Source organism: Aspergillus pseudonomiae, assembly GCF_009193645.1.
Source record: "Aspergillus pseudonomiae strain CBS 119388 unplaced genomic scaffold BDV37scaffold_121, whole genome shotgun sequence".
In the NCBI taxonomy this organism is placed as follows: Eukaryota; Fungi; Ascomycota; class Eurotiomycetes; order Eurotiales; family Aspergillaceae; genus Aspergillus; species Aspergillus pseudonomiae.
In genome coordinates this window covers 62432-78154 of record NW_022476113.1, presented here as the reverse complement: position 1 = coordinate 78154, position 15723 = coordinate 62432, and the positions used below count along the sequence as shown (strand labels likewise).

Here is a 15723-nt window from a genome sequence, read left to right as displayed (position 1 = left end):
TGACCATAAGTAGTAGCTCGCTTGGGAGATGGAGAAGATACATCGTGGAGGAAGAGATAGTCTGATAGTATAGGAGTTTCCCGGCTATCTTAAGTGAAGTTTCCCCTATAATGACCGAGACGAATCTTCGATGATCGTAAAGAATGAGAGTTGATCAGCGTCACGAGGGGAGGGAAGAGTTGTGTGAACCGTCATTCTCAATGACTTCACCATGACCAGCATCGCGCGGTATCCTCGATCGCTTAGGTTTATAAGCGAATACGTTTAGCAGTTATCACTGGGTTCTAAAAATGAAATAAATCATTGAATCTGACCCATAATTCTTCTTTAGTCAGTTCATCTGAGCATTTATGTAATGTCGTATCCCCTGAGAATCGGGTATCAAATATATGGAGAGAGAGAACTAAATGAGGGTATAGCGGATTGCCCTATTTAGTAACTAGTTATCTATAAGTAACATCACCTGACAGTTATTCGTAAGTCGATACCCATTTCAATCTGGCAGTTTAATATATGTACTCCACATTCAATACCAGTCAAAGTATCTCATACCAACTCAAGAGTGACAGTACCTTTACTGTATTATCTCTTATTTTGATTCATATGCGATAACCTTGGCTTTTCCTTGTCCCAGAACAGAATTCCTTGATATTATTGTGCGGTTCGTTTGGAGCTTGCAGTTCTGTTTTGCTTCGTAATCACTGGTTTCAAGCGAGTATCAATACAGTCAAGGCAAGGAGTGGCCTCCTCAAAGATGGGGATAGAGCTTCTGCCGCCTTGGTGACGGAGAGTTCATGTCCCTTCTATGTTTTATCTGGTTGCTCGTTATCTTTCACGCCTCATCTTGCCGCCTTATTGATTTACCGTGTTGTGGCGGGGATACGGTTTGTTCGTGTATCAAGTGCAACCCCTTACCGCATCAACGTGATGTTGAAGATGTATACAGCAGTATGTCTTCAGTCGTTAGTTCCACCCAATAGTATACTCATATCAGCAGTCAAGCCCTTTGAGCGTCAAGATAAAGCCGTCTTGATGCCCACATGAACACAAGGTCCATTTTGATTGCATCCCACATAAAGTCTAAATTTAAAGTTAAGATAGCCCCGATTTGAAAGGTGGACACTGGAAAACCGTTGTTGGAAATCGTTGCCACTGGGGCAAAGAGTGGAATACACATTGACGGAGTCCCGATTTTCTTACCTATCCCAAACCTTATCCCTTTCACGAGCTGCCATGTTCAGGAGCTCGCCGACTCGGACTGCTCGGATAGACCCAAGCCGTACATGTCTACTTTATCTCGACATCGACATCCCCCTTGCATGAGCCCAAACGCCACCTCACAACCTGCAAACCAAATGTGGACCTATGTAGGCTGAGCTTCAAAGGTCCTGAGATGTCACGTTCGTTTTCTATCGAATTCTTCTAAGAGATATCCACATAGGGATGACACTATTGATCTCCAGATCACGTTGAACAAAGTGTATCGGTGGCAACAAACTAACGCTTACATATCTAGTTAATGTCCGCGATAGATTTCCGTCCTTGCATAGAGTTTCGATATCGCAATCGATTGCAGGACTCCTTTCACTGAGGGCCTTTGGGACTGTCCTTGCATAGGACACCGTTTATCCTGGACCCTGGGTAGACTTTCGGGCCCTTGCGCCACTTGATAGCTGTCATTAATATCAGTCTAGGGCGATCAAGGGGCTGGGACTTATCTCATTATTGAGCTCGGGTTCGTCTTTCGCGTGATAACCGAGGTGGCCAAATATGAGATCACGATATGCCGTGGCGGTTGTATCACCGACGCCCCTGCACTATGTATTCCGTACATATGCATGGGCTGGCGAACCGTTGGAAAATCGAATCCTCAATCAGTCTAGGCTGTACCCAAATGGAGTATCCGATCATCGATTCTGAAACTCTGGGGCCGGCTCTTGGTTTTCCCCCCTCTAATTACAATTCCTAGAAAGGTTACTGCTAATTTCACCTATGTTGCTCCACTATTCTCTGGCAGGTAGGCTCTTCCGGTCCGCCCGCTGCGAACTCTCTGCATGAAGGTTCTTCTTTAGTTGCGTTTATTGGGACTCCCCTGCTGTCATACACCATAAAGCTTACTTGAGCTTATGATGTACGGGTGAATAGAGGAAAGGAGAAAGAGGGTGTCTTCACGATCGCAGCAACCTCGGCCGCTTCGAGATTGTGTGGCTAGCGCAGATGGCACGGACCTCAGGACTACCATCACTAGAGGGGACGTACTCCGAGGCCTACATCAAGCAAGTAAAAGATCGACTGGTGTTGACGACGGACTTCGCCGGACTGAAGGAAAAATATTAGTAGTTAAAGTAAGTCGAGTCAGGCACTCCCTCATGAGTTCTCTAGCGGTGTACATGTATACCCGTTGATAGCGTTGTCTACCGGAGATTGTGATGCGCTGGAGTCGTAGAGCAGTTGCCCTAAGGAGGAACATCGGGTTATTATAGTAACCATGGTGGACCCCGGGCCGGCTTTGAGAACCTCTAGGCTCTTGTCAATTTCACCTTTCACAGTTATGCCCTCGGCACAAAGGGTCTCCATCTGACTTGGATTGTTTTGATTGCAGGACTTACTCCGGAGCATTCGGCTTGAATGGCTTGTTGCCTTCCCTGTCTTCATTACGAATTTCATATCAAGGTTTGGAGTTGGGGGATGGGGGGTTTGGATCCCTGAGGGCAATTGCGATCAACGAGTGATATTTTACTGACTAATGGTTTTTAGCTCGACGACGAGGTTAATTGCTTTAATATGTTTGTTCGTATAACCGGAATTAATGACATTAATTAATTGAGCCATTATGAGGGGCAGAGTATGGGATGTATCATGCAACCGCCAAATTAGAGAACTAAGCCCTAGTGCTCCTTATGGATATTAGCCATGTGGACGTAAGAGAAACACCCATAATTGAAGTTCACTCTAGTGGTTCGCGCTAGGACCTTGTATTGTCTTGCATTTTCGCATCCTAGGAAAAATCCCACGCACGGATATACTTAGTAATTAGCATTAATGACCAAAATTTCGATTAGTGGGATGTCGTAGGGTAATTGGCGGATTGGTCGAAAAATCCCATACAGATATTGGCGGGTATCCTCAATTGCTCATTACCTGAAGTCGTTCGACATCGTCTCCTCGAAGGAGTTCATCCGGCACTGCCGGTTGTCCCGTCTTTGTGTACTTAGTATAGAAACACTGGAACTGGAACCGTGATGTCAACCCACTGACAGTTGGGTACAGGAGGACCCGCACCTCCGCTGAAGCAACGAACTGTGTCAACTCAGCGTCAAGCTTTTGCATCTGGTCTCCTCATTGCACGTGCGAGGAAAGCCTGGGCATCGTGACTCCGGTCCGTCTTAATTTCGCTTGCTTCCGCGGGAGCCTTAGGTTTGCTAGTCAGGCCCGAACGGTTCCCCGTTGCGGTCATTTCTCCAGTAGTTTATCCAGGGTAGCTAGCTGCCTTTGTTTTGCGTTTTACTTTTTGCTTTGCATTTGTTTACGAGGACGGAGACTAGGAATTGATTGTACGTACCTAGGTCGAGTTTTAAACATGTCTTGATCTATTGGGGGGGTTCTTTGCTTTTTGTGTTCTCAGTTTGTAGTAGTTCATGGAGCGGTCAAGGTAGGACTAGCCTATGCGTATGGATCATACAATCCGCTTGCTCCCAGGAGATCTTGCATATAAGATCTATGGTTCAGATAGAGATAAACATGCAGCTTCTCCATCCTTTGACACCACCCATATTATTGATCCAGACGGTATTACCAGGTTCTATCGTGGAAAATTCGTCGGGTTCCTGGATTGTTCCGCCCGGTAGCGAACCATGGGAACTGGCCAAGATTACCCAGTGGTGCGGACACCCGTCATGCATTACTAGTGGACAGTTACTCAGGGGTAAACCGGTCATCGAAGAAGGGGGAAAAGTTCGCAGATTTTGACACCCACTGCAGTTTATCCCAGTCACGAACTGGTTGATATTTCGATCCGCATCTGCAAGAGGGATAATTTCCCTAGAGGTGGTATGTTTGTATGGTACGGAGGAAATAGTCAGTCAATACTCCGGCGATAGTTCACTAATAATCCTCCGTCGAAGTACAGTAGTAATGATGGCCTGAGGAACGGACCAGGACGGTTGCCGATCTAGGTCTAGACTTGGTTGCAGTGGCTCCCCCTGGCGTGGTTGGTGTTCCGTAATGGTATTAGCCAGCTTTGCCAGTTTCATGGATTCTTTTTGGATCGTTCTCATCGCTTTTGGGATGTTCATATCGAAATTCCTTCGATAGATGCACGGAGTAGGTGGATGTACCTCCTACTTTCACCTAGAGAATACCCAAAGGTTGACTTGGAATACGTCCTGGATAGTCGAAAGGAGACAACGCCCAGTTTGCCCGCCGTTCGATGATTTATGGTTTGGTATTTTTATACTACGTATTACTTGTATTTTTATTATTATCATTTTTATTTTCCGCCTCTTCTCCTGGTGGCTTAAGAAGACTCCACATAGGCAACTAGTATTGAGATGGAGGGGCGCAAATATGAACCTGCATATCTTTAGGGAAAAAAAAAAATAAAAAAAGAAAGAAAGAAAGAAAGAAAAGAAAAGAAAAAGGAAAAGGAAAAAAAAGAGTGAAATGAGTTCCTGAATTAATTACGCACCGCCCCTCCTTTTACCCCCCCTACTCTCACATATTGTTAGCCGTCGTCTACCGTCTACCGTCTAGTACTCCGTCCAGTCTCCTCCACTGTGAACAACTCCAGCCAACTGGATCAACCGCCCCAGTTTTGGTTCGCTTCAATTGTGGAAGGCCACCAATTAACTTTGACCGGCCTTTTCAGGAGTCGCAACGAACTAAGTTCTAAACTACCCATTCCAGTTTTAGTTTACCTTCTCTCTCTCCGTACAGTTTCGACCAGTCTAGGATTCAGGTACCCTACGACTAATGCTTACTACCGTAACTGCTGCCACGACTAACGACTAACGACCTGGTAAGTTCTACCCCAGACCCGTCATTGGCACTCTTTTTCCTTTTCTTCCATCTCTTCTTCTGTTGGTGTTGTTGTCATTTTGTCGTCGTTGCTCTTTCCCTCCTTTGTTTCCGCTGCACTTCGAGGCGCTGGACTATTTGCCCGCTACCGTTGGCTTTTTTTGTATTCGATTTGTGATTTTATCTGTTGCCCTCCTCTGTCTAATTTGCTGGATCTCCGACTAGGTGTCTTCGATCTTTTTGTATGCTTTGTCTGCCCTGAAAATAAGGGCACCACTCACGTCGCCGATTGCCGCAGGCCGCCATACCGTGCGACTTCTTGGAAAACACAATCCAAGAAAAAAAAAAAGCCTCAAACAACAAATACCCTTATAATTAATCACCGCTGATGACACCCTCCTTCTGCCATTCTTGACCAATAAAGCAATTTTCGCATCCCACGACGCCCGACCTTTTCGCCCAAAAGTGAACCCACTCGAAGTGTCCAGATAAAAGGGTCATGACGGCCTCGCCGCCAGGTTCGCCGTCAGGTGCGCCTCAGCGACTCAGTGGCATCATGCGTACCCCCAGGAGCACCAGTCGTTTGAGCATGAGTTCTAAACAAGGCGGAGGAAGCCGGGCCTCTGATGAGGATGGCAAGACGGCTGTCAAAGTTGGTATGTTCTCGTCCGGTTTGGGATTTCGAGTCCCGAGCGCTTTGCTTGCGCGGAAATTTGTCGCGATCGCGGAAACTTGACTGCCTTATCGATCTTCTCCGGTAAAGCACTAACACCCTCGCAGCTGTCCGTGTCCGACCTCCATTGAAGCCCGACGACCCGAATTATGAATTAATTCCGCAACGTTTCCAACGTTCCATGGTCCACGTCACCACACCAACAAACTTAGCCGTGGATGTGCCGCAGGGTCGCAAATTGTTTGTGTTTGACCGGGTCTTTCCCGAAACGGTAGATCAGGCTGGTATCTGGGAATACCTCAACGACAGCGTCACTTCTTTCCTACAGGGATACAATGTCTCGATTCTGGCCTATGGCCAATCCGGTGCCGGTAAATCCTATACGATGGGAACATCGGGGCCCAATGAACAGACTTCGAGTCAAGGAATGGGTGAGTCTGCTTCAGTATAGCGCGGCTGGAGTATGCTATTGACTCACAGAATCAGGAATCATCCCACGCGCCGCCCAACATCTTTTCGAACAATTGGAAGGTCCCCCAAAGCACAATCGCAACGGCTCCACCGGTTTACGGACGCCCGCGCGATATTCGATTAGCTCAGCTTCAAGTTTCAGCAAAGCGAACACCGAAAAGGACTGGCAGATGAAAGCTACTTATGTTGAAGTACAGTTGTATACCTCAATGGCGAATGAAAACGAGGCTGACATGTGCAGATTTACAATGAGCACCTGAGAGATCTCCTTATCCCGGATTCAACGCCCGCAAGTGAGCGTACCACGGTTACCATTCGCGAAGACACGAAGGGTCGCATCATTCCTACCGGTCTGCACCAGGTCAACATCAACTCGATCGATGACCTCCTAGGCGCGTTGAACTTTGGCTCGACCATTCGACAGACAGACTCGACTGCGATTAACGCGAAGTCTTCTCGATCGCACGCGGTGTTCAGTTTGAACCTGGTTCGGCGCAAATCCGCGAACGGAATCACCTCCACCAAGGACAAGCGGATGTCCATGCCCGCCGATTTACCATCTGGTTCTGATGTCTCCGTTACCGTGGAGAGCAAGTTCCATTTTGTTGATCTTGCTGGAAGCGAACGGCTGAAGAATACCGGAGCGTCTGGAGAGCGCGCCAAAGAGGGTATTTCTATCAACGCTGGTCTGGCTGCCTTGGGCAAGGTCATCTCGCAGTTATCCTCTCGTCAAGCAGGCTCTCATGTCTCCTATCGTGATTCAAAACTTACACGGCTCCTGCAAGATTCTCTGGGCGGAAATGCGTACACCTACATGATTGCGTGTGTGACGCCAGCCGAGTTTCACCTCAGTGAAACGCTGAACACAGTCCAGTATGCGCAGAGAGCAAGGGCGATCCAAAGTAAACCTCGAATTCAGCAAGTGCATGATGAGAGCGACAAGCATGCCGTGATTGAAAGACTCAAAGCGGAAGTGGCATTTTTGCGACAGCAGCTCCGCAATGCTGAGGATAATGAAAGGCGCAGCGTCGATCCCCAAGACCGGTCAGAGCGTCAGAATGAGAGGGAGGCTGATCTCCAGAACCAGCTCCTCGATGTTCAGGAAAGCTACAATGCGCTCAGTCAACGACATGCTAAGTTGATCTCCGAGCTTGCTAGAGATTCGGAAACGGAAGAGAGCACTGATCCGAATGATGCCGCTTCATACATCGGCAAAAACTCCATTGAAAGGTTGAAACGGTCTCACTCTTTTGCGGAATCTGTTGAGCAAGTGGTGCTGGAATATGAGAAGACCATCCAGAGTCTCGAGTCATCCCTTTCCAATACGCGATCCTCCCTATCGGCAACTGAAAGCACGCTTCTTGAGCGTGAGACCAGATGCACGTACGTCGAAACCGTAAATACCCAACTTCAGGCTCGCATCCAGAAGCTTCTCGAACGAGAATCCGGCACAGAAACCTATCTCCATGAACTGGAGTCTAGGCTTGATGGGCAGTCCTCCGGTGAAGAGAAACAAGCAGCCATCATTTCAGAGCTTCGTAAAGAACTGACTCGCGCGCGCGAAAGTGAAGCTAACTGCGAAGATTACATAACGACGTTGGAAGAGCGCCTCGCGGAAGCCGACCAAGATATGGAACTTATGCAGCGAGAAGTGGATCGCCTGGAGCATGTCATCGAGCGTCAAAGGAGCCTGGGCAAGTTGGATAACCTCCTATATGATCTTGATCACAGCCAGCCGAACGGTAGTACAGCAAGGGACCACGAAGAACCGGAGATGCAGACGCCTGTCAAGCGTGCTTACCATCCTCAAAGGCGGGCAGCGTCCCTTGATGTGCTGACTGAAGCCGTTGAAACCGCTATACCGGAATCTGATGAGGACTCGGGTGAACCCGCCCCAGAGGTTGAGGGTGACACCCTCAACTCGGAGCCGGCTTCTGAGGCTAACGACGATCTCAAAGCGTTGGAGAATGCTACCGATCGCCTCCAGATCGACCGAAATGAACAAGTCCAAGATCGGACCCCTAGCCCGACTCAGTCCAGGGTCGTTGCGGATAAGCTCGAGACGGTCACCCAGGAGCTATTCGATTTGCGTACGCAGCACGAGTCTACAGTGAACGAGTACGAGTTGCTCGAAGCCAAGTATGAGCAAGCCATGAAGGACTTGGCCGACCTGCGGCAGGACGCTGCGGACGAAGCTCGGCATGCCTCACCCGATGCCCGCCAGCTCATTTCACCAGCCCCTACTTCGCGACCGGTGTCTTTTTTAGAGGATGTCAAGGCCCCCGACTCGAAGACTGGAATACAACAGTCCTCCTCGCGATCACTCTCATCGGAGTTATCCTTGGTCGGGGAGCCTGCTGCTTCGCACGAATCATCTAACGCCAAGTCCGGACCCGAAGCAGAAAACTTTGTAGATGCAGTGTCCGAAAACGACGAGGCCAAGGCACAGGAGGTCGAGCACATGCGCAGACTGCTCTCTGAGCATCAGGAAGGTGTCAGTATTATGACCCAAAAATATGCTGAGCTGCAAGCCGAACACGCTGAGACACTACATCTCATCGAAACACTCAAGTCCGAACTCCAGAAGCCAAGAGCTTCTCCTCCCACAACACCAGGCTATAAGCCTGTGATTCGGAGGAAGTCAAGCCAAACCCTGATTGGAAATGTCGACCGAGCGCATCGCTCCCTAGCTGCCTTGCGGAACATCGCAGTGGAAGAATTTGACCGTCGTCCTGATACGATGCAAAACTTCGAGGTACATTTGGACTCAGCTATGCATGAACTGCACAATCGCATGGAACGCATTCAAGCCTTGGAAGCTGAAAACCAAAGCGTGAAGAAGGAAATGGAGACGAAATCGACCATCATATCTGGGCTCACTCGTGAACGTTCCAGTTTGCAAGGTACCGGTTCGTCAGTAGATATGGGTCTTGTCTCCCAGTTGCGCGACCAAGTTGTCCAGCAGGAAAACATCATCAACGAGATGAAGGAAGCCCATGAGGCCAGAGAAAAGCTTCTGCTTGACGAAATTGAGGAGTTGAAGGCTCTTCTCAAGACTCAAGAGGAAGCTGCTAAAGCATATGATGCAGGTGCCGAGGAGCAGGACAAGAGGATCGGCCTTCTTGAGGGCGAATTGACCCAGTGGAAGACCAAGCACCAGAGCGCTGTTGAATCCCTGCAATCTTCAGAGCAGCAACTTAGCACCACGCTTGCAGAGCTCAACAGTGCTCTGGCCACTCTGGATTCAATGCGCGCCGAAAGAGCCGCTGCTGGTGAAGCATCGTCTGCCGAGAAGGAGGCGGCCGCAAAGGCTCTGGAGAACGAGAGATCCCAGCAGCAGGAGCTTGTTGAGGGACTGAAGCGCGATATCGAGCAGCATAAATCTACAGCTGCTGCTCATGTGGACACAATTTCTTTCCTAGAGAAGTCCCACGGTGCAGCCCAGGAACAGCTGAGGGAGCTCCTCGCCTCAAATGACGCCAGTGGAAATGAAATCGAAGCGCGCCAAAACCGTGTTTCTGAACTTGAGCAGGAAATCGAGTCCCACAGATCACATGCTGATTCATACAAAAAGGACTTAGACTCCTTGCAGGAATCACACAAAGCAGAGCTTGTCGAGTTGGAGGCACGGGCTAAGGCTGCGGCGCAGGCCGAATATGAACTGCAGCTCACGGAGAAGGACACCGAGCATGACAACGCCCTGAAGGCTCTGAGGTCTGAGATCACGGAGTCGCGAGACGAACTGGTAAAGTTGCTCAAGATGGTTTCTAACCTTCTGAACTCGGACGTCACCGCAGACAACCTGTCAGACCAAATCCAGGAAATTCTGACACAGAAGCAGCATTTCTCTGATAAATATGCTGAGTTGATGGGCGCAAATGAAGATCTTCGCAAGCAACTGGAGCTCAAGGGCAATGACACCGATCGTGTTGACGAGCTTACTAAGAGCAACACGGAGAAAGAGGCAAAGGTGAACGAGCTTGCTGTCTTGGTTGCTACACTTGAAGACACTCTCAACCAGAGAGAGGAGCAGATCAAGAAGAAGGAAGCGCTTGTTGCGGAGATTTCGGCCGAGAAGGAGAAGAGTGTTCGCCTCGTGGAGGAGCTTGAAGAGCAGATCACCAGCAGTTTCGATCAGCACCACAACCGTCTCTCCATTATACAGCAGGAGCGTGATCAGGCCCTGGAGGATGCAAAGGCGAAAATTGTTACTTACGAGACGGATATCGAAACTTACAAAGTACGAATTGAACAGCTTGAGGTAGGTCATCCCACAATAACCAATGGAGTCCAACCACTAATGGATCTGCAGCTTCAAATCAAGAATAGCTCAGGCCAGGATTCTACCTCCCACGATCGCAGCAGCTCTATCACCTCTAACTTGCGGAAGAGCTCATCTGCGACATCCCTCCCATCCCCACCACCTGCTATTCCCCTTCCGCCTCTCCCTACCATTGCTTCCGCTACCAACGGAACCTCTGGTAGCATCTCTCCCCCAAGCTCTCGTCACGCTAGCAAAGAATTGGCCAATACCCAGGTCGTCGAGGACCAGGAGGCTCGTATTCGAACCATAGAGAAGCATCTCTACGCTGAGAAGCAGCTCACCGCTACTCTGGAAGAAGCTCTCGGAGACCTTGAAGCCCAAAGTAACAAGGTCAAATCTGACTGTGAGGCTTGGAAGAAGAAGGCCTGGCAGCTGGAGGAGGAGCTGACCACTCTTCGCAAAGAACGCAACTCTCAGCGCCTGTCACTCCAAGCTGTGGAAGAGGAGAGAAATGCTCGCCGCGAAGCTGAAGCCGCTAGAGCCCAGCTTGAAGAGCGTATGAATGCGCTTAACAAGAAGAAAAAGAAGAGCACCCTCAACTGCTTTTAATTTTTGGACTTGCAGGTTCGTTCTTCTTATCTCATAGATTTGTTGTTTTGTTTGTTCCTTAAGAGATGATGTTCATTCCCCTGTATTATGAATTCGACGCCGATTCCCCTTGTTCGATTCGCGATACCTTTTTCCCTTTCTCATGTGTGTATTCGCACTATTTTCTCTATTTACCCCCCATGCCCGTCTCTCCCTCTTTTTTGCATTACGAATCCTGCCTCATGATGTGTTTCTGTGTGGTTTATTGGCTTAGCCTGATGTTCGTACGTCTATACATACCGGATGTTAGGCTGAACAAATGGCGCTGAGCGATGTGTATATAAAGACCGTCATATGACAGTTTTGGACAGTTCATTTTTATCTCATCGTAGCTTCGTAGGTTTGTCTGGACCATGGTTTTATATAACTGAATGTTAGGTGTGCTAGTACTGGTATTTATTGACGACCCTGTTTATAAGGTCTCTGGAAAATTATACGCAGTCATTGGAGTAGCATAAGACTACAGGTATGGAACAAGAAATCAGGTGAACAGGCAAACTCAGGCATGAACGGATCATTTGAGATCCTTATCAGATAAACAATAGATAACCTCCACATCGTCACATGACGTAGCCAATGGCCGCGTGTCGCATACTCGACCAGAGCTCCAGCTCGCAACAGCAATTACAGAAATGCCCACTCACCATCCCACCTCGTAAAAACTTCCAATTCCTCTCTGAGACCGCCATGTCGGGCCTCAAACGCTCCAACGTGATTATCATCCACCCAGATCTGGGCATCGGCGGTGCCGAGCGTCTTATTATCGACGTGGCGCTTGCGCTCCAAAACCGCGGCCACAAAGTAACGATCTATACCTCGCACTGCGACAAATCACACTGTTTCGAAGAAGCGCGCGATGGCACCCTCGACGTCAAAGTGCGGGGCAACACGGTATTCCCTGCGCATGTATTCCGACGGTTCCATGTCCTCATGGCGATCCTGAGACAGTTACATCTCACCATCTCCGTCTTGGGAGAGATAGCCCATACTTCCGATGCGAACGAGAAAAGCAAGGTTGGCGAGGAATCAGAAGATGATATCTTCATCGTCGACCAGGTCCCCGCCTGTGTCCCCTTTCTAAAGACGTTTGCGCGACAACGACAACGGATCCTCTTCTACTGTCATTTTCCGGACCAGTTGCTTGCGTTTCGTGGGGAGGGAGGGTCTCTCTTGAGTTTTGTCAAGACGCTTTACCGGTATCCGTTTGATTGGTTTGAGGGGTGGGCTATGAGTGCCTCTGATAAGGTTGTGGCGAATTCGAGGTTTACGAGGGGTGTTGTGAGGGAGGTTTTTGGGGGTGAGAAACTCGGCGATGTTAGTGTTGTTTATCCGTGTGTTGACACAGAACCGGCGGCCTCGAAGGACCCAGCGGTTGTGAAGGATGGGCAGGTGCTGTGGGGTGGGAAGAAGATTCTTTTGAGTATTAATCGGTTTGAGAGGAAGAAGGATATGGCGCTTGCTATCCGTGCGTATCATGGGTTGGGGCCGGAGAAGAGGAAGGGGACGAGGTTGGTTGTTGCTGGTATGTTGTTTTTACTCCCTGTTCTTGTCTTTCTTGACGTTGGGGTGTGGTGTTTGGCTGACGATGATGCTATAGGTGGTTATGATAACCGGGTCCAGGAGAATGTGCAGTACCATCGGGAACTGGATGAGCTTGCGACTAGTCTGGGATTGCAGACTGCTACATCTAAGACGGTTATTTCGGCCCTGTCCGTTCCCGATTCCATTGATGTGCTGTTTTTGCTGTCCGTGCCCTCTGCATTCCGGGATATGCTCCTCGAGCACGCGAAATTGCTTCTTTATACGCCTATCAACGAGCACTTTGGCATTGTGCCTGTCGAGGCAATGCGCGCTGGAATCCCCGTCCTGGCGTCGAATACCGGCGGCCCGTTGGAAACGATCGTCGAGGGCGAAACAGGATGGCTCCGCGATGCCAAGAAGGACGCCGACTGGACAGCGGTCATGGATAAGGTGCTCTACGGAATGGACCAGAAGGAGTTCGACAGGATGTCCGTCGCGGCGAAAGAGAGGGTGGAACGGGAATTCTCCCTATCTGCCATGGGCGACCGACTCGAGGAGGAGATCTCGGACATGCTCGCGCGCGAGAGACGTCCATTCGCCGGACTCCAGCAGATTCTCGTCCTTTTGGCCTTATCCGGAGTCGCGCTCTCCCTGCTTGCTGCTTTTGCCCTGAAGACGATTTGAGTGTTGTTGCTGATAATACCCCCCGCTTCCATTACTTTGTACAGTACAATAGACACCATCCAATACAATACCCTCAATCATTCAATGGATCTACAAGTTATGAGTATAAGAGCTCACCGTTATCACCACGTGACCGCGCGCTCCGCACGCGACACGTGCATATCAATCCTTATCAGTAGACACAAGCTTCCCCCCAAAAACAACATCCAAAACAAGCCCTCCAGATCAAAATAATGCCAGAGGTAATAAACCTCATCTCCTCAACACCTCCACCCCCACCCCCGTCCTACCAACCCCGTCGCCCCTCTATCCCCTCATCCCCAATCCCCCCACCAAAGTCATTCACCCTCCCGATCCTCTCCTCAGACTGGGACCTCCCCGAACCCACCTACAACAATGACGACAACAACAACGACTCCAACGCCCCCAAACGACTGCGTCTAAGCGAAGAGCCCAGTCCTCGCAACCCGCCCTCGCCGAAACCAGCGCGCGCCTCGCATATCCCGGCGTCGAGGAACCCGCTGTTCCTATTCTCGGATGATATTCTGCCTTCGTCGGATGGGCCACGGGCTTGTGAGGGTGCGGAGGAGGATCCGATTGTCTTTACTTCGTCGGCTCCGGGGCCGGAGAGTGCGGCTCGGGTGAGGGAGGGGGGAGGACGCGGGGCGGATACGATTACGATTGATGATGACGATGATGATGATTATGATTTCGTTGGTGGGAATGGAGGTGTTAGGAGGGGAGATGCGCGCGATGAGATCGAGGGGTTTAGTGATGAGATCGGGATGCCGGATTTAAATGAGTTGCTTGGGTTGGATGCTACGGCGAATAAGCGGCCTGGGTTATCGAGTCGGACGGCGAGTTTGCTGGCGAGTCTTGATCGGTCGAAGTCGGGGTCTGGTGGAGGAGCGTCGTCGGGTCGGAGGGGGCGTGTTGATAAGGACGAGGAGGTGGATGAGGTGGAGGAAGTGGTTCCGTCTCGGAAGACTAAGGCACCGCGGAGGACGGCTACGAAGCCTACGAGTACCGATAAGGAAGCCAAGGCGCGGGAACGGGAGGCGAATAAAGCGCAGCGTGAGCGGGAGAAACAGCTAGAGAAGGAGCGGAAGCAGAAGGCCAAGGAGGAGAAAGCGCGGGAGAAACAACTTGCGGCTGATCTTGCGGAGGTGAATAAGCTGAAGGTGGATAAGAAGGAATCAACGCCGGAGATGATCATCGATCTTGCACGGGAATTCGAGGGAACGAGCGTTGGCAATCAGGCGGTTGAGTTCATGAAACGGCTCAAGGTCGAGCAGACGTTTTTCGACAGCGAGATTCCGAATGTCGTCAAGTGGCGGCGGAAGGTCACGGCCAGATACAACGATAACCTAGGCTACTGGGAACCATGTCCGTTTCATATCCGCGGAGAGGAACACGTTCTTGTTCTCTTAACGGCGCCAGAATTCGTCGATATGGTGGTAGCCACCTCACCAAACACAAACGACCTCGATCACCACGTCCACCGACTCAAATCCGCCTACCCCACCAGCACACCAATCTACCTAATCGAAGGTCTCACAGCCTGGATGCGCAAGAGCCAAAACTCCCGAAATAGAGCCTACCAAGCCGAAGTCCGCCGCCAATACTCACAATCCCAACCCCAAGACCAACCCACTACCACCACCAATCCCCGCCGCAAGAAAACAACAGCCAACAAGCCCGAAACAACGCCCTCAGTCAACGATGACACAATCGAAGACACGCTCCTATCCCTCCAAGTCACGCACTCCTGTCTCATCCACCACACCACCGCAGCACCCGAATCAGCCGAATGGATCAAAAACTTCACAGAACACATCTCGACCGTCCCCTACCGCCGCGAAAGAATGGAAGGCAATGACTCCGCCTTCTGCATGGACGGAGGCCAGGTCAAACCCGGCGAAAACAAATCCGATACCTTCGTCAAAATGCTCCAGGAAGTAACCCGTGTCACAGCATCCATGGCATACGGCATTACGACTCAATACCCAAGTGCTGTCGATCTAGTCCGCGGAATGCGAAGACATGGCCCGGCCATGTTGGAGGATGTAAAGGTATGTATGGGCTATCAACTTCCCTGCACTTGACTTGCAATATATCTAAATAAATACAACATGTCTGTGGAAATAAACTAACACGTCCCTATAGAAATCTGCAGACAGAAACGGCACACTAACAGATTCTCGTATCGGACCTGCGGCAAGTAAACGGCTTTACAAGGTCTTTATGGGTCTTGATCCGTCTGCGACTGATATCTGAGTATGGTTTGTATGGTAGATGTGATTATCTTGGTGATGATACCTTGTATATGGTATCTTGGTATCTTTTATTGGTTATTCATTTTCTTTAATCGGAGATATTGGAGTATATGGTGTCTAAGACGGGGTTGGGGCTTCTTGCTTGTCTGTTAGGTGGGATGTTTCTTTTC

At 50.0% G+C, this 15723-nt stretch overlaps 3 protein-coding genes across 3 annotated transcripts; all 3 read left to right on the top strand.

Annotated features, from left to right (window-relative positions):
• Positions 1–4997: 4997 nt before the first annotated feature.
• On the top strand, positions 4998–11387 carry BDV37DRAFT_263393 (kinesin family protein). Its single transcript, XM_032083553.1, has 5 exons — positions 4998–5672; positions 5797–6120; positions 6176–6351; positions 6402–10421; positions 10473–11387. Exons 1-5 carry the CDS (start codon positions 5516–5518, stop codon positions 11031–11033), a joined length of 5238 nt encoding a protein of 1745 aa, XP_031935734.1. The 5' UTR covers positions 4998–5515; the 3' UTR covers positions 11034–11387.
• Positions 11388–11759: 372 nt separating this feature from the next.
• Positions 11760–13277, top strand: BDV37DRAFT_288550 (GDP-Man:Man(1)GlcNAc(2)-PP-dolichol alpha-1,3-mannosyltransferase; the record flags this gene model as incomplete). The annotated part of the gene is made up of 2 exons (XM_032088291.1): positions 11760–12594; positions 12670–13277. The coding sequence occupies 2 exons, from the start codon at positions 11760–11762 to the stop codon at positions 13275–13277; spliced, it is 1443 nt and encodes a 480-aa protein (XP_031935733.1).
• Positions 13278–13428: 151 nt separating this feature from the next.
• Positions 13429–15718, top strand: BDV37DRAFT_263387 (uncharacterized protein). Its single transcript, XM_032083552.1, has 2 exons — positions 13429–15349; positions 15444–15718. Exons 1-2 carry the CDS (start codon positions 13511–13513, stop codon positions 15552–15554), a joined length of 1950 nt encoding a protein of 649 aa, XP_031935732.1. The 5' UTR covers positions 13429–13510; the 3' UTR covers positions 15555–15718.
• The last annotated feature ends 5 nt before the right edge of the window (positions 15719–15723 follow it).

What these genes read in the sequence shown, in the direction of transcription:
- BDV37DRAFT_263387 (XM_032083552.1), top strand. Translation starts at nt 13,511, where the DNA reads ATGCCAGAGGTAATAAACCTCATCTCCTCAACACCTCCACCCCCACCC. An exon ending in CCATGTTGGAGGATGTAAAG is followed by an intron (nt 15,350 to 15,443) that starts GTATGTATGGGC and finishes ACGTCCCTATAG; the next exon opens with AAATCTGCAGACAGAAACGG.
- BDV37DRAFT_263393 (XM_032083553.1), top strand. Translation starts at nt 5,516, where the DNA reads ATGACGGCCTCGCCGCCAGGTTCGCCGTCAGGTGCGCCTCAGCGACTC. An exon ending in CAAGACGGCTGTCAAAGTTG is followed by an intron (nt 5,673 to 5,796) that starts GTATGTTCTCGT and finishes ACACCCTCGCAG; the next exon opens with CTGTCCGTGTCCGACCTCCA. An exon ending in GACTTCGAGTCAAGGAATGG is followed by an intron (nt 6,121 to 6,175) that starts GTGAGTCTGCTT and finishes TCACAGAATCAG; the next exon opens with GAATCATCCCACGCGCCGCC.